This window comes from Rissa tridactyla, chromosome 7, assembly GCF_028500815.1.
Source record: "Rissa tridactyla isolate bRisTri1 chromosome 7, bRisTri1.patW.cur.20221130, whole genome shotgun sequence".
Lineage (NCBI taxonomy): Eukaryota > Metazoa > Chordata > Aves > Charadriiformes > Laridae > Rissa > Rissa tridactyla.
The window spans coordinates 39,002,591-39,027,187 of record NC_071472.1 but is presented as its reverse complement, the minus strand read 5'-3'; the positions used below and the strand labels follow the sequence as shown (position 1 = coordinate 39,027,187).

The 24,597-nt window shown below is 39.1% G+C and overlaps 1 protein-coding gene across 1 annotated transcript in view; it reads left to right on the top strand.

Annotated features, from left to right (window-relative positions):
- ZNF804A (zinc finger protein 804A) overlaps positions 1 to 24,597 on the top strand; it is a 154,134-nt gene that overhangs the window by 111,868 nt on the left and 17,669 nt on the right. The window contains exon 2 of the mRNA XM_054209066.1: positions 7,941 to 8,084. Within this exon, the coding sequence (XP_054065041.1) occupies positions 7,941 to 8,084 (144 nt within the window). The remainder of the gene's footprint in view (positions 1 to 7,940; positions 8,085 to 24,597) is intronic.

The window sequence follows — 24,597 nt, the reverse complement described above, 5'->3', positions numbered from 1 at the left end:
TTTGTGGTGGTGGTGGTATTTTTTTTAACTAGAATTAAAAATACATTGGTCCAGCCCTACAGGCTGTATTCCATTTAATAACCAGATGTCTTTGTAGGAGATATTTCTTTCCAGTTGTTCCCAACTGTTTCCTATCTGCATCCAGGACTTGGGCAGGCGCACAAACCTGCCTAGGAACGTTTCAGACCTGTCCCAGTTCGAAGGTCTCTTTTTCAATGGCTGGGTATTTAAGTGCTCGTGGCACATAAATTCAAAGCACATAATGTAAGGCTAGCCATGATGGGTCCCTGAAGCTATAAAAAGATAGTAAATTTGTATGAGAAGGTTTAATGGTCTGGAAAGCCATAGTAAAATGGCATCAGTAAAAGGGTCTGTAAAGAAAAGTCACTGAGCCCGCTGTGGGGATTTCCAGGAGCACTTACTTCAGTAGGCGCCATGTGCCGTTCCATAGTGCCCTGCTCCTAACAAACACATTGGCTGTGAAAAAGCAGTGGACCTATTGAATTGAAAATACAGCTTGAAACTTCCTCAACAGGGCAAATGTAATGCTCACATTTTTGAGACATGGAGTTGCATTTAAATAACATAGTTTCAGATTTACTTGAAAGTAGAACAAATTGCAATTTTAACTAGGCATGGAGAAGTAGTATTCTTGAGAGGAACAAAATGGGACGGAAACATCTTTATTTCAGTTCAAAGATTAGTATGCTCCCCTTTGCTTTCCTTAAACAAAACAAAACCAAAAAAACTTGGAAAAATATAAGCTGAAAAGAGAAAATACAGGAAAAATAGTCTTCTGAAAACTTAGCAAAAAATATCACTATAGAGGATCTTGCAGGAAAAAAATCCATTGCAGTCAAGCACAGTAGCCAAAACTAGGGAAACGGAACCTGATAATCACCAAGAACTCTCGTCCTGAAAATACAGGTATGCAGATTTTCATGTGTAAGTTGTCCTGTAGATGAATCACATGCTCAAAATTAAATATATTCAATAAGATGGCGTCCAATTCTCTGTTTGCTCGATGCCCCTGCCAACTTTACTGGCAATTTTTACTAGACCTAAAAGTAACTTCACCAACAAATTAAAGCTTGAAGAGCTCTAGAGCAACTTTTAAAATGCAAATTAATAGCAGCCGGTCAATTGGCATTCAGTTAACTTGAGGTGAAATAAATAAACAACTCCTCTTGCCATGTCCTTTGCACTTCCTCGGATGCTGAAATGCCTTACGGGAGATGTGGTCATACCCTCTTCAGATTGAGGGCTGCCGGGCATGAACACTGACGTTCGGTCCAGTGCTCAGTTTTTGTGCTGAAGGAGGGTTTTTCAGTCCATCTCCAGGGCTGCAAGTTCTGCAGGGTTAAAAGGTACTTCATTTAGCTTAGTGTATTGCTGGAAGGATAAAATAGAAAAACTCGATTTTCCCAAAGAATCTAATTACATTAGACACTTACCTGTCAATTAAATTACATTAAGTAGCTATGAAAATCTTTAGATGTCTACATGCCTGTTATAAGGAAATTAAATGCCAAAAATCAGTCCCAGGATGTTTTAAAATAAAAATTCTGCTCTAATTAAAGTGTATGACTGGACTATTTAACAGTAAAGGAGTAAAGGAGATGAATATCAGGCTCCTTCTTCCCTTGCTTTACATTAAGCAGTGGTGAACATTGAGTGAAGAAGAGACTATCTAGAATTAAACCTTCTTTCTTTTCTACAGCAAAGCCTTCTCCAGTTCCCCCTTGTATGGACTTCAAAAGAGATGGGGTAAATAATTTTTTTTCCATTATAACTAGACCCGTGCTTTCTCATAAGCACTAATGAAGAGTTCCTTCTTAATACAACTATCCAAGCAAAGATTTGTGGTCACCACTCTCACCTTGTAAGCGTATGCTCTTCCTGGAAGTAGGTTTTAAAGCACTAGAATAAATAAATAATTCTACAAATCTATGCACAACAGTTAGCTTTAATGGCAAAAAAAAAAAACCCAGTCAAGTGATTTTATGAGTCCCAGTTAAAAGTAATTATACAGTATAAGTGCTTTAAGTAAGTTAATGAGACAGATAAATCTGATAACGAATTGCTCTCTCATCATAAGTTTCCTTTGAAGTTAATTCAATCTTAACATTGCAGGACACTGTTCTGCATTGCTTTGCTCTCCACTGAGTCCAGCTCTCTCCCTGTTCACGTTCATCTCACTCCATTTAGTGCAGGGGGTGCGAAATTCATCTGTTTGCATTAGTAGGTGCACGGTTAACAAACTTGATGTTTCAAAAAGATGAGGATGGCACTAGGAAGCAAACAGCACAAATTGGAATAAATTTTGCTGTTTCCTTCTAATTTCACTGTGTTATTTATCTTAATGCTAGGGTGTTTATGTGAATGCGGAATACTGTCTATGTGTTTATTAGGAAGCTGAGAAACCAGTTTTATAATTATTTGCATGTCTTCAATAGCATTTTCAAGTACACACATAGCAGAATACTGATTAGCTCTCTTGTATGTAATAAGTATTTTGGTTGGAGTTGTTTGTCTGCAACTAATATTGAAGAGAAAATAAAGGTAGGGTGGGTTTTTTTCCATTTCTGATCTCCAATATAACATAGGAGTCTTCAGGGGACCACTTCCTCCTTGGGCCTATCCTTATTGCTAGTGGAGTCTCCTTTGCCTGGAAGGAGAATGTCAGAAGGGCGCAAGAAATCAAGGAAATAGTATCTGATGTTTACAGCCTTGTGAGTTTTACGTTGCTATCACGTCTGACAGCTAGTGGGAAAGTTTCAGGTAAGGTAGTCTGAAAGATCTGACAATATTCTTGGTCTTTATTTTCCCAGCCAGTCTCCTTTTAAACTTGGTGTGAAACCAAAACTCGCTGTACAGTGCTTGGAGATGAATTTGTTAAGATCAATGAGTAATTTGATCAGTGCGTCTGATTGCCTTTTGCTTTGGTCTCACCGCCTTGATGAGGACAAGAACCTTATAAATAATTAGATTTGGTACTAGACTGCATTAATATTATTAATGTAGTCTACTTTTTATTTATTCCTTCAACTGCATCAGTGGGTGATGTATAGACTGCTTACACGAGAAAAAAGTGATACGCCAAGATATTAAAAAAATGTATACGTACCAAGTAATACTGAGACTGACAGCAGAGATGTTAGTAAATTGTGCATTTTATTCAGTGAAATCTGGTTCTTCATAGTATCTTTACAATACCTAGTAAATATACAAGAAATGAAGGAATAATTTTTAATTGTGTCCGTGGGTATTGCAGTTAATTGGCTGTACAGAAGTGTGCTCTTAAGCTATGGCTGGTTTTTCCCTTGATTTATTTTTTTTTTCTGTTTTTTTTGGTAACAGCATCTTTTTATGCAAATTCTTTCATATAAATAAAGCTACTACATAGAATAGTTTTGCCAAATCAAGAGAATTAGCTGGAATTTTTTAACAATGTTCAAAATACAGTTTTGCTTTTTTTTGATTTATTTTAGCTATTGGGACAGAGAAGTGCTTTAAATATTTCTTTTTGTGAAACAAGGTTACACTTGTTTTGTGAAACAAGGTATCCATCAGGTCTAATGTGGTCTAATCCAGAGCAGTCTAATCCTCTCTGGGATGACTGTATCAGTAAATTATCCTGAAGAAGGGGCTTATTTCTGTAATACACTTTACTTTGCAGTGTCTGCATGCCCAGCCCTTTTAAGTCTACAGTAAATGCAGAAGAGCTTACTGCAATAAAACAAGCTCACATTTATTGTAAAGTGAGAATATTCACACTGGCAATCACCACGGAGTAGATGATGTATTATAATTTCATTCTTACTTTTTTTTTTCTAGTTGACCTTTCTGCAGACAGCAGAAGTATGAGCCTGAAGTGCACTCCATAAAAATATCCGCTACACTGAGGCATCCAGTCGACTCTCCAAAGTTATCTATGTAAAGCGTTTAATGTTTCTGTAGCTTTCCTTCTTTTTCTCTCACATAATGGGAGCAGAAAGTCCAGTCTAGTTAGAGACAGGTAGCCCCTCTGTGGGTGAAGCCTGCTCTTAATTCAATTTATCAGACATTTGCAGTAGCATTTGCCCAGGCTTAAGGCTTTGGAGGATGGAGAAGATGGATTTAGAGAAATAAAGCCAGCTGATAGATGTGATCACTTATTAGAGGTCTTTCATATAAATTATGAAAAATAGCTACAGTGAATTATAGCTGTAGGCTTTCAGATAATAAGCCTTTCAGGAAAAAAATAATGAAACTAAGTGACACTCAGTTCTGAGTTTCATTACCAAGCTGGATCATAATTCAAAGTTCTTTTAAAACTTCCAGGACAGCTGATAGATCTTGATGAAACTGAGACCAAGCTTGATCATATTTAACCATTTCAAGTGAGTTTTTTGGCTGCTACTTCAATCCAGGAATATTCCTCTCCACTAAGTTTCCAGGTCATTTCTGTCTGCAATCCATTGCCCAGTGCTGTCAAGGTCCGGGGAGTGTAACTTTTGCTGGCAGTTTTTGGGCAGTTATCCCTCACCAAAATCGGTAGAGGTCGTGAAAGCCTCCTCTTCCAAGGTAGCACTCCTTGCCAAAGCAATAGAAACAGCCTAGCAGGTGGAGAACCAGCAGCCTGTGCTCTGTTTCCGTTCTATGTTCATCCTTGAAATGAGACTTTCCTCAGCTCACAATGCTAACCAGCAACAGCAACTTATCCTCAATCCTGACACAGTCCAGGGGATCCCGTGGCCACAGGGAATCTCCTGAACACCCTCCATTAAGGGTTTTATTAAGGCATTTTTGGTGCATACATGTGCAATACAATAAGCTGAAGTCTTGGAAAGGACGATGTTTGGAGAGAGGATTCAATATATTTTCCCACCAGGTGACAATAAAATTGATACGTCTCATCTGGTAGTCCTAGGGGCTAACATGAAGAAACTACCTATTTTTGTGTTTCATCAATGTCTGAAGTGCAACACAACACAAAACTTTGTAAAAATAAACACTTATGCTACTATTTCTGTAGAAATTTCGCTGTGAATATATTCCCGTGGAGATAGATACTTCACTGCCCACAATTAATAGTTAATGATATTGCCCATGCTTACATCCCGAAGCTGGTACCTCAGCCACGAGGTTTGTTAATGACCCTTGCTGACGCTGAAGAAATGTGAAGCTTCTGAAGTCGTGTGAAGTTTAGTAGTTGAATAGAAACATCTCCTGCCAGCAAAATATTATACAGCAGCAAAGGATGTAGGTGATAAAGGAGTTCTATAAAAATGTTGGTTTAATGCTCTGTCATGATTTTAAAACACTCATACGTTAAAACTTACTGCAAAAAGGCATAGGGTAGAAAATAGAGAATATTAATATAGTACTGCATTGCACTGTGGTATATCATGTTATCATGTCTTCTTTGGAGACCATGAAAAGAACAAGCAGAGGTGATGAGTGGCCTTTATATAAGGAACGCCGGAATAAACTAGGACTGTATCATTCAGTAAACGATACCTGAGAGACAGTGTGGTAGGGGGTGCATATAATTATGAGTGACCCAGTCAAAGGGAATAAAAATGACCTTTTCCAATCTGCAGCAACTGAAACTAGCAGAATACAGCTGCAAAGGGAACGGTCCTTAGTTAAGAGTCACTTTCATAAGTTGTACAGAATAAAATCTTACACAGGTTCAAAAGGTTGACCTGATCCAGTACAGCCATTCATATGTTCCTAAGGTCAAATACTTTTGATTCTTGTCATTTAAAAGTTCTGTTTTTCCCGTCCCCCATGCATGATCCAACTCTGTTATTATAATCCATGCACTTATTTGTGTCTAATTTAGGTGATGTGATGACATTCTTTACTTGCCTCTGAAACTGTGATGTAATATTGTAATGTAAAATTAACCCTACCCTTGAACGAACCCTAGCTGAAGGAACTGAGTAGTAGAAACCCTGAGATCATGGTGAGGTTTTACTACTTTGCAGTGAAGTTGTTCACGGGCTCCCAGTATCTCTGCTCCATTAGGATGCATTGGCAGGTCAAATATAATTCAGGTTAGATTGTGCTATAGAATAAATATATAGCTTCCAAAATGGTGCTTTATGTCAAGAGGAATAATAATGAAGTTACGTGACTTTATTCAAGGTATTATGCTACATTAGTAAGTCTTGCAAAATTTCACTTGAGGGTTAATCGACAACATGGTGTGAGATCTTTCTATGAAGAAAAATTATTACTCAGTTCACTGTTCTTGTCTTAGAACCCATCACATTCACTCTTATCCTTCAGAGATGTCATATATGATATTTCAGAGTTCTGATAATCCCCCCATCCATAATTTTCCATAATTTTCTTTTTTATGTTTTAAAAAAACAACATTAGGTGTCATCCCTTTGTAGACTATGAGAATTAATTTTAAAGTGTTTCAATGGATTATATCTCTATATTCTGTCTCCAGTGCTTTCCTAAACATAGGCATCTTGGTAATAATTGAAGTGGTTCAAACCCAGTAGTTTCTTCCTAGTGTAGAGTTTCCGGGCTAGATTTCCATATAGCATACGTATATTTCAAAGTCTAAAATACTACTGTTTCTTGAAATAAAGTGCTAACTCACTTTGGTTTTAAACGAAAGAGATTTTATGAAACATCATTTTAGAGATGTGTTAGAAACATGTGAATTCATCATGGGTCAGCCAGTATTCAAAACACCACTCTGAAGTGACTTTTGCAATTCTTCTAAACGGACAAAATTTTAATGAGGTAGTAGTACCTCAGTTTGGGTATGAATCAATGGTGTTTGCTAGCAGTTCGGTCATGCTGAATTAAATTCAAAGTACTGTTTTAAATAAGTACTTTGTATAATTCTAGTTGTATGACTATTATTCCTCTCTTTTTTTAAAATAGAAATAATTGATAGGAAAATACTATAATCTGATAAGCGTAAATTTTCCATTTTTAAACTCCCAAAAATATATTGGAAGTATTCAAGTCCTAAGCTGTGGAAAACTGCTAGCAAATAGGGACTTTTTTCCCCAAATTGACTCCGTTTTGGATGTTCTGAGTACAAGATCAGCTTTTATCTTAATCTAACTGAACAAGGAAGAAGACAGAAACAAGGGGAATTTAGGGTCAGTTCCAAAGAGTTCGCAGTGATGAAATCTTGTGAAACAAATCAAAGGGTTGTAGTTTCTTAAAAAATATTTGCCACATTCGGGATTTAGGGGGTGAGTCTATCCCAAAAGCAGGAGTCATTGCACTGAAGTTATACATGTTCAGTGTTTAACTGGTATTAAACTAATTTGAGATGACAGACCATTTCCATGCTCTTTCAGAACAGGCCATATTATCTTCAATGTATTTAGGAAAGTAATAAATATTACTTGTATATAATTTGCTCATAAATGATAAGCAATGTTGTTTGTAATGGTAATCAGAGATGTGTGTCTGTCCGTCTACTTTCCTCACATTGACATGTGTACATGCGTTCAAGAAGGACCCAGTAGGGTTTCCTTAATTTTGTTTTCTTTTTAGTAGGCGTGCTTTCTTGTAAAAGCCTGATAACTAAATTATTGCAGTTTGTATCGTCGTGCTTGTTCTGCTTGGGTATATTACCTAGCAGATCTGTGCAGCAGTGAGTCTTGGATCAAAAATTAACTCGAAAACAGCCTTCAGCAAGATAAATATTTGTATTCAGACAGAACCTGGGGAAATCCTTCTAGCCTGTGAAAGAGCCCCTAAGGGAAGCTGGCAACTGTATAGCAAATTGAAGTGTGCAAATCTTAGCCTCGCAGCAGATACAGTAAATATGTGCAGTGTAACACAGCAAATAATGTGAAGGCTTTTAGTTATGGAGGTGTGTAAATGTTTACAAATATGATTAACTGCAGAGCACAAAATCCATTCGCAGCATCAAAGGCAAAACTAAAATTACTTTTTCGCACCCCCTCCAGGATTATGCTGAAAAGAAAAACACGATAGCAAAAGCTCTGGAAGATCTTAAAGCCAACTTCTACTGTGAACTCTGTGACAAGCAGTACTATAAACACCAGGAGTTTGACAATCACATTAACTCTTACGATCATGCTCACAAACAGGTAAGAGGAATCTGCTCACTACTTCAACTTAGTTTCAGGTAGAATAATGAAATAAGGTGTCCTTCCGGTGGGCTTGGAAAGCACTGTTGAGTTGTGCCCAAATTTCAGGTTCTGGGAAGCAAGATACACTGTTTTCTTAGAAACAAATCTTAACATGAAGATTTTACAGTCAAAAATTCTGAGATGGAAAGAAAGAGAAATGTGAACAGTTAAATTGTGAAGAGGAAAAGGGAATGATGAAAAATATGATTAAAAGTGTAGATGTACAATTTCTTTGTTAGCAGATTAATTTTGCATGTAAATAAATGCTGTGGTATGCCTAAGAGATGACTTACTGGGAAGCATTTGTTGCAACAGGTGTGGATAGGAAACTTAACATACTCTTCGGTAAATTTTCTTTTAGTGCAGATACAGTTCTGAAATGGGCTATGATTTTACTTAAATGCATTGAATATAAAAAACCTGTAGTAATGAAAAGTTTCTGGCTCAGCTCACCGTAAGATATGTGTTAGCTTTAAAACATTGGTATTCACATTGTTACCGCCACATTTTATCACCGGATCTCCAAGTTGTGCGTCCTGCTTTGGTAACATAAAAGCGATGCTTCCACAGAAGGAGAGGGGCAGTGCATCCCAGCGCAATGGCCTGGCCTCTGGGGTGGTCAGGACTACGTAAGGCAGAGGAAAACACAATGCATCTTGACTCCACCGAAGAGATACGTAATGATAATGTAAAGATGTGTAATAACTGTACAGGAAATTTCCACTTAGTCCACTTAGCTGATAATTATTCTGTATTTTTTTTATTTTTTTTTTTTTTAATCTGGTGAAATCATATGGTTGTGGATCTGGTTTGATTGCTTTTCATTCTAATTGAATCTCCCCTTGTCCTGTAATTCTGCTCAGGGTGAGCGTAGATGAGTTGCTACACATGTTTTATATCTGTAAGTCAGTGATTTGCTTTTCTTTCCTTCAGCACTTCTCCCTGAAACACTTCCCCCTCTCTCTCACTGGTATTTTTATTTAGCCCATAATTTACACTGTCAGTGTGAGTGTTAGATTTAGTTTTAAGAACTACAGAGATACGAACCTCAGCAGCAATAGCAATCTATGAGAAGCTGGAGAGAAAAATATATTAGATAAGAAATCAACAAGTCGCTTCATTGCATCCTATAGATATTTATTATAAATTGCAAATATTTTTAGTTAAAATATAGGTGGAACCGATTCTTCAGGTGTTATGTTCACACAGCAGCACCCAATTGATGGAAGGCAGGGGAAAAAAAGTGATGGGCAGAGTCTTCCCCACTTGAACTCTCTTAGGATTTTTATTTATTAAATTTTAAGTGCTTGAAGCACTTTTAAGTAATGAGGACCTGAAGGCTGCAGTGTTCACTCCTTCATTTAGTATTGATGAAACATTGATTTTGAAACTGAGGTCAAGTATTAGACTGAACAGGGACTTGTTTCCAGTGGTTCGCATAGCTTTTCTTCTTTTCTGATGGCTTTAGACAGGGGATAGTGGACACTGCACCAGTGTCTGACGGAGCACGACAGATCCTACCTCTCCGTCCTTTGCGTAGGGAGCCTGTGTGTCAGTGTTTGCATGTGGCTTTGTGCATGTGTTTGGTGAAACACAGGAAGTCATCCTCTTCCTGAGAGGTTCACCGCTAATCTCCTTGGTAGGAAATCAGACAAAAGTTTCTCATTTTCCACAGAAAAAAATGTATGGATGCTTGTTTGGGCAAAGTAATAATTTTCTGTAGTATTACTAGCAAATAAGACTATTGATTACTGAGATTAAGACTTTAAGTCAAGTTTAACTCTTCTGCAGTGTTTTTTGTGGTAGCTTCTACCGGTGTTGTAAAGAAAAAAAAAATTCGTTTTTCATATTTCAGGTGAAAAAGGGAGCAGGCATCATACGCTGCAGTGCAGGCTCGCTCCCATTTGCTTAGTTTTCCAAGAACTTCATACCATGTGCTTTTTTTGAGTAATCTAACTTTACTAAGTGGGCTACAGCCATTTGCAGGTGCTACTGTTGAATGCTCTGCTTTTGTCTTGAAACTTCCTACCTCAATGGCAAAAGTTTTCCGGCAGTTCAGTAGGGGTGAGAGGAACAGATAATCTGGTTTTGGATTTTGCTTCATATTTTTCTGTAACTTTCTCTCTTCAGTTAACACCTTTCCACTATTAACGGACAGGTAATCCGTGATCCAAGAATAGTTGTAAGCATATGCAGCCAGTTCAGTTTCAGTGATGGCAGCACGTGACAGTGGTTTCTATATGATCAAATGGATGAAAGCTCTGCCTAAACCTGAGTTCATCCCAGCTGTTCTCAAAAGCCGTCTTTAATCCTAATTGAGCACTCTGTTACCACACCATCTAAGCCATGGGATGGTTTATCAGAGAAAATGTTCGCAACAGCTCCTGTACGTCAGTTTTATTGTGGAAGATTTTCTTTTTCTTTCCATCGATTCAAAGGTTGCTAGCACAGAAAACTTACAGGATTTAAAAGAGAAGATTTTATAATTATGTGGGTTTCTGCCGTTGGGTGGGGGGCCCTGTATTGTCAGGGGTTGGCTGTGGTTTGATTTATTGTGTCTTATAGCTTCTTAACACCCACTTTGTGGTAGTATGAGGGAGCTTCTTCTGACTGGTCCAGAAAGAAAGGATAGGAATAGGGCAAAACTAATTTCCTAGGACCTGAAGGAGTTCAGACCGGTATCTCAAGATCTGCACTGTCTCTGTTAGTGTTTTCTTGTTCTTAGCTTTGACAGTATGGTTTGGAGAGCAATTTCTGTAGCCTTTATGAAATACTGGAAAAGCAACTTCCAAGCAGTCAGTGGTAATGGAGAAAAATGAACTCTCTTGTTTGCTTTGAAAGCCTAGACAAAAAAAAAAGGAAAAAACCCCAAAATATAATGCAGATGTCTTTAAAAAAAATGTTCTGGGCGCAATACAGAGAGAAATCTAACTAAGGCAGAACCATTATTATTTAATATAGTAATGACAGATTTGCTATTTGATGATGATGATCTAAAATCACAGAATGCAGCTTTGAGACCCATGCCAGGACTTTAAAAACATCTGTATGGTTTTATGCAGCATTTCTTAAGTATTTGGGAGCGCATGAGGAGCTCTCTGAAGTGCTGCATTCATGCAGGGTGAAAAAAATCCTGTGTTCCTCAAAACACTGCAGCTTTGATAAATGTGGCTGAGCATTAAGTCTAAGGCTCTGAATGACCGTTGTCTCGTAGCCGTTCAGAGTTGATGAGTTGTTTTCTCTTGACAGTGATCAGCTAGATCCCCTACATCAGTCATTCCTCAGGAGACTTTTGTCGCTACAAGAATGAAGAGGTTTTATTCCTGCATTTGAAAGTCTTCCTCCCCATCCCAGAACTTCTGATTAATTGCATAATATCACAGCAGCACACCCAGGCTTGGTGCTTTTTCTTCTCCCAGGAGTGCTTTTCCAAATATCAAATAACAACGACAAAAAAGCTGTGATGAAAAATAAAATTAATAGCCCTGATGTATTTGCATCTAGATATGCAAATACAATCAATTAAGTAAATTATAAGTAGGAATTTTTCCCTACAGAATCAGAGGTCATTTCTCAAACTGTGTCTCCCTGGATGAAAATGATCTCCCTGCTCTAAAAATGTATTTAAAATTGTATGGAGGTACTAAGACACAAATTATGCACGAAGACTAAATTAGTAGTTGTCTTCTTTCCCTATTTGACACACAGATTTCTTCTGTCTACATTTTTCTCCTGTCTCTACATGTTTTTCTTTGCCAAATAGGTTAGAGAATATCAACCTGCAGCCAATCAGAAGTCCAAACTTTTATCATCTTTATCTGTTTGAATAAATATGTCATGGAATATGGGTGAAGAAAAAGAAATTTGGAAGTGGAAGGGTGTGGTTAGGCATAACAATAAAAACCCTATAACTGTACTAAATTTGTACATCCTATGAGGTATGAGACATACAAGGTATAAAGTAAGAGCAGTATGATTCTATAGAGCAGTGCAGCATCTGGGAGTGCTGGTATTCTCAGCAAAGATAAGTGGATGTTATTGGTTGTTTGACTGCAATTTAAAAACAAAGCAGCGAATCTTTGCAGTCATCAGTACAGTTTTTTTTTAAAAATTCTCATTGTAGAGTTAGTCCCTCTTGAAAAAAAAAGGTCCCATCTCTTCTACTTGGTTGGTGCCTGCAGAGGGTACAGAATCATAGAATCGTCCAGGTTGGAAGGGACCTTTAAGATCATCGAGTCCAACCATCAGCGTAACACTGACAAAAACACCACTAAACCATGTCCCTAAGCACCACGTCTACCTGTCTTTTAAATACCTCCAGGGATGGCGATTCCACCACTTCCCTGGGCAGCCTGTTCCAATACTTGATGACCCTTTGCGTGAACAATTTGTTCCTAATATCCAGTCTAAACCTCTCCTGGCATAACTTGAGGCCATTTCCTCTTGTCCTATTGCTCGTTACTTGGGAGAAGAAACCAGCCCCCACCTTGCTACAATCTGCTTTGAAATGAAACACGTTTAATTGCAAAACAAAAGAAATTAACTATTTACTGGGAACCAACAGTACTTCTTGTTGTTTTTTTCAGGCCTGCTTTTTGCAGGTCGGATTCCACTGGAGCTATTTGAATCAGTCTAAGACAGAGGCAACATGTTGTATACCATCTTCAAAATGTAGAAGTAATGATTCTCAAAAAAGCGTCCTAGTACAGAATAAAACCTTAAGAGCGTCAAGAATATTCTGAAGATTTGCTTCATAAGCAAAACAAACATGATATATAGTGGGTCAGAGTTTTGGGGATGTTCACCATTAAGGGATTTCATAAAATAAGAATATTAAAACTTCTGTTTCTCAAGTGTTAAGTGTAGCCTTTCCTGTGGATAAGCTGGAGTTGGTTACCTTATAGACTAAGGTGAAGGGGATTACAAGGAGCAACGCAGAGCAAGACAGAGTTTGTTTCGTGACGTGTGTCTGGCTGTGCTGGGCTCTGCTTGATGAGACATGCCTACCAGGGGAGGCTGGAGGCAGAGCCCAAGGCTGGCTGCCCTCAGCCAGGTCCGGTCCTCTTCCACCAGTCAGCATCTCCGCTATAGCTCCATGCTGCCTGACATCGCATTGCGTTTTGATGGACCTTGCTGTGCACTGAGCCCAGCCAGGAGGGATGTTTAAGATGACAAAATATACAAGGCCATGGTGAGAATTTATGGCCGTGAAAATCCCCGAGAGTGATAAGATGAATCACTTCTTCAAGCACTACCTAGGCTGGTCCTGGATCAGAAAAATCTCCCTATGGATGTCTCGGTGACAAACCTATGGTGTCCTGTGTGACTGAGAGGGCAGGTGTCTCTGCAGGGAGAGTGGGGACAGGTGGCAGGAAGGCAGTTGCAGTGCCAGCAACTTCATGTCCTGGTGGGGAAAGTGTGACCCCAGTGCGTGCTGTTGGATGGAGCTTGTGGGGAAATTGGGGTGGAAAGCACATGCAGCGTCATTTTTTCCATTCCTTGCAAGTGAAAATAATTCTTTGAAATACATTTCAGTGCCCTTTCTCTTCTTTGTAACTAAGTGACATCACTTTTAATGGCAGATAGGATTCCTGTTGAATTTCCTGGAATGGAGCAATGTTATGCTCCTTCCCTTATTTCAGCTTGTTTCTCATGTTAGAAGCGAGCAACATTTCGGTGTGTCCTTATGGGCAGGCAGTCTTTACTTTACAAATATTAAACAAGCATAGATGAGGATTTAAACATTTTTGTTTGAATCAGTCTTGTGTAGCTCTCTCTTACTGTTGTTATTGCTTTCCCAGAATGTAACTTGGCACCTTTTCCTATATTTCTTTTTTTTCCTCAGGAAAGGATAGTCGTCTTTATAGCCTTTTTAAATATTAAGGGAACAGAAATGTTCAGCTTTGTGTTCTTATACATATGTATATTTGTAATGCACATACAACCACAAAATGACACCCTCCTCTTCCAAACACACACTGCTCTATCACTGTATTTCAGTTTGGGTTTTTTTTTCCCATGAATATTGCATTATTCAGTGGTCTTTTGTGGTTGGATTGAGTTTTGTTTGTATTTTAGTAAAAAGCTTCCTTTTAAGTTTTAAGCATTTATACTGACAGTAGTACTAATAAGGGTCATCACCAGACCTATTAATTATAGCTCAGCACAGCTGGTAGCATTGGAACAGAGTACTGCAGTAGACACAGTGCTTCCTTTCTAAACTCCGTTTAAAAAAAAAAAAAAAACAAAAAAAACCCCACCAAAAAACCTAAAAACTAAAAAAAAAAAAATTACCAAAAACCAACCAACCAACCAACAAACCTGCTGCTGTTATTCTGAAGAGAAAGGCAAAACTGCCAATGTAACAGGACCACACGAGGCCATGAAGGAGGAGGGAACCGCAAACGTGAGGGTCTCTGCTCCTCTGCAACATGAGGATGTGCCCAGAGCAAACGCTGGAGAGAAATTTCCAGTGGGGAGCCTGTTTCTGGATGGCAGGCTGCTGAGAGTGCTCCTTCTGGGGTTGCCCCTGAGTGGGGGGTTTGGGGTAGGTTTTGGCTTAGACAGAGTGAAGTGCAGGGAGATAATTAGCAGGAACAGGAAGGCTTCAGGAGAAGGGGAACTATAGTCCCACTGCATTAGGGCACCAAGCCACTTGGAAGGTGTCTTGCTGGTCTGTTAGTAATGTGCCTGCATTGGAAGGCTGCAAATGACAGTCCTTTTTCTGATTTATGGAATGTATTTTAAAATTAAACAGTTAAATTCTGTTACTTATGAATATTTCAGTATATTTAGAGAGAAACTTCACACACTGTTTCCTGAAAAAAAGAAAAAAAAATACATTTCCTTCCAGTTTTTACCTATAAAATTTAATCCCAGAAATTGGCTTCTTGATTGGTATCAGTGTAACAGAGTTTTTAGGCATTCTTTAGCTAAAAACTTGTACTGAATGGTTAGACAAGGTATTCTTGAATAAAGTATTAATACTGCAAAATCCAATTTTGTTGCCAGCTAACACTGTGTTTCCTCATTACCAACAAAGACATATTACTACTTTCTGGCCTTAGTTTTTCGTGTTTGGGAAATTCTGTTCTGTAATAACGTTTGATTAACTAATTATCTTTTCTGAAAAAGTGTTTTTAGAATGAACATAATTACAGTAGAGAAGTATACATCCTGTCTATCCCCCTAATAGCCTGCAAACACAATCTTAACCTCATGCAGTGACACTTCTGATTCCACGAGGAGCCTGTTCTTTAAAACAGGAGCAGCCTTACCCAGCTCCAACCCTTCCTGAGTTTAGAAACTTGGTGTTTATCCTCAGTTCTTTAATTTTTTTCAGTTTTGAATTATCGCAGCCTTCTCCTTTCTGTCCTTTTTAATATCCAGATCCGTCTGATAACCTGACAAATCAGTAACGTTATATTTCCATGCAAAAAAAAATAAAAAATACAAATTTAATTCAACCACCCATTGCTCATTTATTATTATTTCCCAAATCTAGATTGAGCAAGTTACTTCAGTGGGGAGGGGGGAAAAATACAGCCCCAACACAAAGAGGGAGGGAGGAATAAGGGACAAGAAGAAACATGGTTAACTCCGTACATCTCCTGGGCATGCATTTCTACTGTTGTGTGGTTCACTGTTTTATTTAAAACTACACTCATCAATTTCAGTTCAGCGTTGCCTTTTTAAATCAATTTGTGAAACTTTCTACATGTAGTTTAGCTGAACTTGAGGCTAATTTTAAACTTGCTTTACCATGGCAGCATTTATCAGGTTTCTGCTGTTTGGCCAACACTGTTGCAAAAGAAAATACTTTCGTTCCATTCAGCACTAAGATAAGAATAGACATAATAATTGGGATTTGAAGGTAGGAAATAATACAGTGTTCCAGTACATGATTCCTGAGGCATCGTGTATATTGTAATGCATCTTTTGGCATACAGTGTTTTGATGGCGAGAAATGATTAAAAACTTGTGTTATACAAACTCGGAGATGGTTTACCTATCCCTTGCTTTGTTGTGTTAGGCTAAGTAATTATCTGGAAGAAAAATATTCTTTTTTATTTTCATTCATTCCTTAACAGAATGAATCTCCCCAAGTTAATTTAAGCTTTGTTATGACTGCAAAATTTAAACCAATCAACAGAATACCGTTTCTGTGATTTTCAGAAGTTCCATTGCTGTCCTGAAAGTAATCAAGTAGAATACAGATTAAGTTGAAGTAATGAATAATATGAAAAACATTTTGTTACTCCATGGGTTTGAGCTGTCAGTGATCATAGAGAAAAATGGTATTTACAGTGAGTTTTTAAATTTTCTTAAATGAAGGAGAAATATGTTGCTAGTAATATATTCTGTAATATATGACCTCTCAAGGTGAACAATTTTTTTGGTGACATTAACATGATTTAATTTGCTAAAACATTTAAGTTGTGCATGGCAATGGTTAGTACTCCATCCCTGATGCTGCAAAAGCCACCTTATAGTTTTCTGTTTGCTACCAAAAAAAAAGTTTCGGGATATTTGGTTTTTTTCCTTAGGAGCTCTGCCAGAACTGTATTTTATGCCCTACAGCTTGTGCATGCTGGTTTACATGTGAGAGTTCATTCTTCATTGGGAAGAACTGTTCACCTTTTCAGTACAAGGCACAGTAAATCTTAGGATAATTATCGATGTCTTTGCTGATCTGTGCAAAATCAATCCTTCCTTCATGCCAGAAAAAAGCTTTTTCTTTTCTCAGTGGTGGTTCTGACCTGTTGACGAAACATAACGTTGCAATCAGCTTTGCCTTTTGTGAAGAGATGTGACGGGACAAAGAACATGTATGGAAGTGATGGTTGGTTTCCCTCAAGTGCTGATTCCTGCTCAGTCCTACACGCTACGTGCAGTAGGACATTGGGACCTCTACAGAGCCAGGGGTTAACTTACGGTACATCTAAGGAAAAGTTGTACGCCATGAGCAGATGACTACTGCTGTAGGTTCTTTAGGCAGACCATTGCTACTCTAGAAACTATAATTACTGTTCTGCATATTTTAATTGCAGTTCATTAGCAGCTTATGCAGGAATGTCTTCAAGTTCCTAAACTGTTCAAGGAGCGTTCAAGCCAACTTTAAAATATGAGCTCGTATTTTTCTTCTTTTTTCCATGTGTGGTCGATGCCATCTTGGAACAATTTAGCTGCAGAGCCTCTTTTATGTTTGTGGTTTGCTGTTTGGGATTGAGCTGTGATGGTTAGCTGGTTGGCTTTTGTTCCTTTTTTTTTTTTTTTTTTTTTTTTTTTTAATTATTTCTGGAACTACAGCTGTCCAGTAAAAGCCTGAGTGGCTCCCTAATGTAAACTTTCCTGACCCTCCCACTGCGAATGAATGAAATAAGAAACACTTAAATAAGGGCCCTATGAGCGTTTGAAGGGACAGATGACGTGAGCAGGAAGGCAGTCTGTTGTGACCTCTCGGCAGACAGGCAGTAGCTCTCGTTTAAGAAGATTTCAGGAGTCGGTGGAAAGTAAGGATAGAATCGTGCCCCTGTTTTCAGTCCTGTTTGTATTTTGGATTCAGCTGAGCCTTTTCCTTCGTCTGAAGGATACCAGACACTGTTAGTCCAGTAATTTCTCCTAGTTTCTCACTGTGCTTTCACCTGCGCTTTTTCACGACAAACATCCTCGTGACGAACCTCAATTACTCTGTTAAGGACCTTTCAATTTCTTCCAAAGTCTCCATGTGCAGCAAAAGAGTAGTGCTTCAACATCAAATGATTGAAAATGTTGATGTCTCTTGGTTGAATGATTTATTTTTTTAAGACATTCAATCTGCAGAAGACAATATAAGTACAAGCAGTCTACATGACTGTGCCTCCCTTTTGCAGGCATCCTTCTCTTTCCTTGAATTGTCTGTTCCAACAGCATGTTGCATCTTTTTTTAAACTAGAACCGACAAGAGACCCATGGTATACTGTAATACAAACGATAAATACTATTAATCCAAGTTCGTTCAAGATGAATGCTACTACTTTTAAATGCCCAGCTTCTCTGATATGACTTAACTGCTGTTGTCTTGATACGCAGTCTTGATATATCAATACCAAGAGAGAACACAAAAAGTTGGCTCTGCATCTGTAACCCACTTTCCCTTTTCTAGCAATGAAATTCAAGAAAATTTAAAAAAAAAATCTATAAAATAAAACCTCCACCTTCTTTAATGGTGATTTTTTTAAAATTTATTTTTAACCACTTTTTTTTGTATATTTGTATATAGCTATTAAGTGCTTTCTTGCACACTGGCGTCTGTATGTTCACATCTGGTACAGGATCTCATTGTGTTACATGATTTGTAACTACAAAGAGACACATCTGCCTACAGATTGCTTGTAATGAGAGCTAGAAACAAAGCAAGAGACTCACAGCAATAGCATGGAAGAGAAGTGTTACATCAGTACCAGAGGTTAAGGATCATTATCACAGACTCCCTTGAGGATCGGGTCTTCTCCTCGTCACCTCTGTGCATCTTCCTCCCCTACTATTAGTGTTGTTCCTCTCCTGACTGCGAGAAAAGCAGCTGTACCCCTGGCCAAAGGGGACTTCCGTGGAGGCACACCAGTTACAGGGAGCATTGCAAGAGCAGGACGCTTGTTTATGGATACTTAAGGTTATCAGTAGTCTTTGTCTCATGGACAAAAGACACAGTATGAGACAATCCTGTCACTAGGGATGATAAAAAATGGAAGTCTCTATTGATTTGAAAACGAACCCACAAATGGAACAAATCAGAAAAAAACAAAGTGAATGAAGCATTAAAATATGCTTATCAAACTCATCTGTAGTTTTTTTCCCCTTTATTTTGCCAAGCAAGCATTAAGCTAACCTGAATGGTTTTCTTTTTCTTCTGCTTTGTGAGACAGAGGCCGCTGCCACCTCTCCTGTCTTATCTCGCTTTGCAGTCCTGCTTCCCTGTCCCAGCAGGAGACTTTTCTTCTATGCCATCTCGAGACTCATTTCTTGCTTAATGAATCTTCCTTTTTTCGTTTGTTTGGATGCAAGTACAACACATGCCACTGATGTGGATTACTTCATTTTCTTCCCTCATTTCTGCCCATAGTTACATGATATGCATTTCTAAGGAATGCCCCAATTAGTATACTTTCTTGGCATCAGCCTACTGTATAAGATTGGTTAAAAGTTGTGTGTGGTATAATGAGAAATATATTAAAAATACCATCTAAGTTAAATTATTATAGTCTACCTGTGGGCATTATATGCTCACTGAAAAAGAACATGTTTGACTCCTAAGCTGTCTCATGTTTGCTTTGCCTACCAAGGCTGTGACTTCTTCATGGAGCACCTGGTGTTTGCTTTGCACAGCGGAAGCTCTAGTTACTCCTTAGTGACCAACACTGCCAACATCTTCAAATGGCCAGACCCCAATATAACTGAGTTCAACTCAGATCTCAAAGAGCAAAGAAGGTTTCTTTGCTCTTTGAGGGGCAGGCGAAATCACTGGGGGATTAACAGCTAAAAAAAAATACAGGGAATATTTGCAAGATGTTTGTGTTCAGATGCTTAGAAGTAGGTCAGGCCTGAAGCAGATGTCCATCCACCCTATGCCAAAATTCCTGCAAGGCGTATGCTATATCCAAGCCTATTTTAGGATCCCTTTTTCTTTTGTTCTTAACTCAAAACAAATTAGAGTGAGGAGGAGTGGCTGTCCAAGCAAAGCTCTCGTAACAGCTGAGCAATGGGATTTGCAACGGTGAGAGCTGGGTTGCCTTAAAATAGTAGGTGTTGAATAAGCTCGCTTATGATGATGAGGTGGGGGGTTACTTTACTTAAATAGTGGTAGATAACATCTTAAATGACAGCTACTCTTTTCCAAATGACTCTGTGGAAGGCGGATTTTCTTTTCAAGCACTGTTCAGGTATCTTGCTTTGGCTCTGCACACCTGCCTGGCTATGAACAAAAGGAAGCTAGAGTAGCTAATGACTCATCTCTGCCTTGATTAACAGGAAGATCAACAAGGCAAAAATAATGTCATATCATTTTCCTTAAGCAATAGTGAGAAGAAAAGATTGTCTATTAAAAAGTGCTGGGTTTGGAAGCTTTTTATTCCCTTAAAGGGGATTTTAAGATAAAATTCAAGGTCTACGTCCCTACTGGAGTACAGCTTCTCTACCTGCTCCTTGTAAAATGGAGATTCGCCACCACAAATGGGCTTCTGTGTCTTCTTCTATGGGTATGCACAGGGAGGTCTGACTGCTTTGCAAGTCCGTCAAGTTACCATCTGAATTGGAGATACTTGATCTGTAATTTATTGTGAAGTAGGCAACTCAGAATAACAGGTTTCAAGCACCATACATATCTTTTCTTGGTCCGCAGCAGAGGACGAAGGATTCCGCAGGCGAAGCCAATCCAATTCTTCATTGTTTTTGAAGTGAAAGGGAAAAAAAGCAGAAGCATGTTGCTGAGCTTGGTTAACTCTTGGGATGAGCCTCGCACAAAGATGTCGATGGCTCTGCATGCTGTCTGAAATTAAATGAGGAGTCGGAGTGAGGGAAACGAGGGCAACTGGTGAGGTCAGGGAGGGACCGATACCCTGCCTGCCCTTGTGCTTACTGAAGGGAGAGCTCATCTTCCTGCAGGAAGTGGCTGCCAGCGTGCAGGAGTCTGCTTGGCTCCCTGCAGCCCTGAATAGGTGCCTTTCACTCCCCGGGCAGGCGTTGTGTGTAGCTGGAGGATGTAAAGTGGTATGGTGTGCCCTCCTGAGCACTTCACTTCAAGCACTCATTCATATGGGTGCGCTTTGGGGAAAAAAAAAAAAATAAAAAAAAAAAATACACAGTGTTCATAATAAAAATGTAAAATGCTACACACTTTTGGGAGCTCAGATGTTTTCTGCAAAGTAAACTGCCTGGTATGCTGCTAAGGAAAATATTTTCTTGTACATTTGTAACTGCGGTCATTGACAATAAAATTGCTTGAAATATAAAATAATGGTAGTGTTTTGCCCACTATGACAGAAACTGTGAAAGGTTTTGGCCTTTAGTACTCTTTAATGGGTGCTTTACAGAGGAACTGACACTTTCATTTATTAACTTGTAATTGTCCAAAATAAATCCTGCTTTTTTCCCCTCCCAGTAGATTGAAGCCTAGTATATGTTAATTGTGCCGGCTCTTCTCCTGGCCTGACACCTTGACAGCTCTTGTCAGCTTTTAAAAGTTATTTCCTTATGAAAACTGTAGCTTTACTGGTTATTCTCCCATAATGGCCTTGCCACTCATCTCTTCTGTGTTTTTTAATTCTGACATCAAAGTTTATGCTTAGCGTTGCCCCCTGACAGGAGAGCATTCTCTAATGACTAGTGGTGAGTTAGTGCTCCCTGTTTTGGAGAGAATGCAAAAAAATTAAATCCAGCGTTTCGGTTTGCAAGTGTACGCCTGGGGCTCTTGCTTTACTAAGGCTCAGGTATTCTCTTCATTAAATGCTCTTCATTAAAGAAATGAGGTTGTACAGTAAACTGATTTATTAGCTATACCACCTAGTGCTCTCATCTCATCAAATCTCACACTGTGCAGGACTAGAGCATCTCATAATTTCTAAAAAAAGACGGCTAATTAACATTTATGTGCTACCAGACTTGGTACTTCAACGGGTGGCACTTTTTCCTTTGAGTCGCTATTGGAGCAATATAATTGTGTTGCCAGACTTGCTGCCTTCGAGATATAAAACCGCCACCTTAACCACCATGGTAATTGAAGTTCCCAGCCTGCTTTCTTAGCAGCGAGGGTGGTGACTCCAGTCCTGCACTGGCCAAAATCCAGGCAGGTAATTAGATTCTGTTACATTAATCCCCCCTGCAGCTTCAGCTGATGATAGTGACGACTTCTCTCCCCGTCCTCACTGTTCGGTGTAATTGGTGTGCACCATCAGACAGCTGCCACCATCTAAGTAAAGAGCACTTGTGTTTCAGTGATGAATGACATGGTACAGGTGTACTCCTCCGCCCCAGCACCTGCAAAAGAATAAAAAGCAATTGTTACACTCTAGAATTCATTGCTATCAGAAAGATAGGGTTTGGGTAAGGAAAAATACTACTGCTGTATTTGAGTACTTGAGTCACCAGAAATGACTTCTGTATGGTTTCTGTATTTGGGTTACGTGTCAGCAGATGAACGGTGCAATTACCCCAGGATTAATCAGATCATATTGAACAGTGCGCAAGTCAAAGGCATTGCTTTTGCTTCCACTTGCTTAACGTGCAGTAGCAGAATATTATTTGGGAGAGTTTGATGTGTTTTAGTGTGGGGATTTTTCTGATGACTATTCTGATGTGCTCTAGAATCTTAAGTTTTTCTCCCTTTGACCTGAAGATGGTGAAGTTACAATAATACGGGGAATACACAGTAACTGGGAGAGGCCAATAAACAGTTCCTTTTGAGGCCGTTGACTGTGAAATAGAATAACTTCTGTTAAGATGATATAATTAACAGTTTTGCTGTGTTTGGAATCTTCAAGAGTGAAAGGCAAAACTATCAAAATCAGTAGTAAATAGAGTTTCATTTTCATGTTCCAGTTAGGCTGAGCCTGGAAAACCAAGCTGCCAACTCTGTCTCACCAGAGAGCAGGGACTACAAAGACCAGTTCTTAGAAAAGACGATTGTTGCACCAGCTTCTCCCATTACCTTTAGGATTAATAGTGAGAAAATGGAAGACATTTCCATCATAAACCCAATTCAGAGGGTGATAATGAAAGACCAGAAATAGTTGAGGAGCTGTACAAGAGGCAGGATCACTAATTTAAATGTGAATGGACATCAAAACTAATATGGCTTAGTCTTTCCTAAATTTTACATCCCATTAGCCATTTATTTGCTGCTGATGGATAGAGTTAAGCTCTTCTGTAACGTTTCAACAGCTAGAGAATTCCTCCAGAGTGGAAGTGGGAGAGGCAATGCTTTCCACGTGTAAATCTGGACGCAGATTGCGTATGTGCTGCATGCGGGATGCCAGCTGGCGTCTTGAGGGTCAGTAGAAGTTTCAAGCAGAATGATTTATCGTTAGTGATACTGCCCCAGGCAGAAGTGAAAGTTCACAGCATCAAAGCGACGCGTACTCTTTGTAGCCACAAAAAATTTGTTCCACAACATCTGTTAAAAGAGGAAAGCAAATTGAAGCTGTGCTAATGTATCTGATTGCAAGGGTGTGAGACTGCTACCTATAATTGTATCAGAACTTTATTGCCTTTTGGAAAACACTATGTCTGGCATCAGTAGTGAGAAGTACTGGGGACTTCCATTGCCTAAATGTGCATGCATTTGATGAATAGACCCAACTTGTGCTCGTGTTAGGTGTAGCTTTGTATATTCAGTGTCTCAGGGAAGGCTTTGAACTTCTGGTGGGAAGCCAAGTATCCAAATTTAGGTTTTCAGTGATTTTGTTCTTACATTCACCATCTTTTACTCATTGAACAAAAGCTTGAAGTTTTAACACTGCAAAATATCTATATTTTAATACAAGAGGTACTTAAAAATTATGCAAAATTACTTAAGCGGTCCTTATATTTTGTTTTTCATGCCCATTTTTCAATGCAGTCATTAGTGTATATTTTGGAAGGCTATTGGTATAAAAGATGGTGTTTCTTTCTTTCACAAGGATGGCCATTTGCTATTTTTCACACAGGATCTGATTGCCCTTCTTAAATTTTACAGATAAAAAGTGTTAAAACCCTAGCGCAAGATGTTAGTTTAAGGCATAAAAACTACATTCAGTTTATCTCTATGCAGTAATGTGCTACACATTAATAAGATTTGATGAGAATAGACAACACCGTATAACTTATAACCAACTTATTAAAACTAAGCAGCTATAACTTCAGTTCCTTCTTTAGTGATCTCTTAGCAAGTTATTTCTTTTAATACAAATTGCTCTAATTTGGGCAGTGGGATGAAGAAAGAGCTTTAGTTGTCTGCTAGCAGCTTACCCAGCGACCTGAGTCCTCCAAATTTGGGAAGGTCCTACCAAGTTGGGTCCTGTGTGCCGGGTCCTGCATTTCGGTCACAACAACCCCAAGCAACGCTACAGGCTTGGGGAAGAGTGGCTGGAAAGCTGCCCAGCAGAAAAGGACCTGGGGGTGCTGGTGGACGACCAGCTTAACATGAGCCAGCAGCGTGCCCAGGTGGCCAAGAAGGCCAACCGCATTCTGGCTTGTATCAGGAATAGCGTGGCCAGCAGGAGCAGGGAAGTGACCGTGCCTCTGTACTCGGCACTGGTGAGGCCTCACCTCGAGTACTGTGTTCAGTTCTGGGCCCCTCTGTACAAGAGGGACGTTGAAGTGCTGGAGCGTGTCCAGAGGAGAGCTACGAGGCTGGTGAGGGGTCTGGAGACCAGGTCATATGAGGAGAGGCTGAGGGAGCTGGGCATGTTTAGCTTGGAGAAGAGGGGGCTGAGGGGAGACCTCATGGCCCTCTACAACT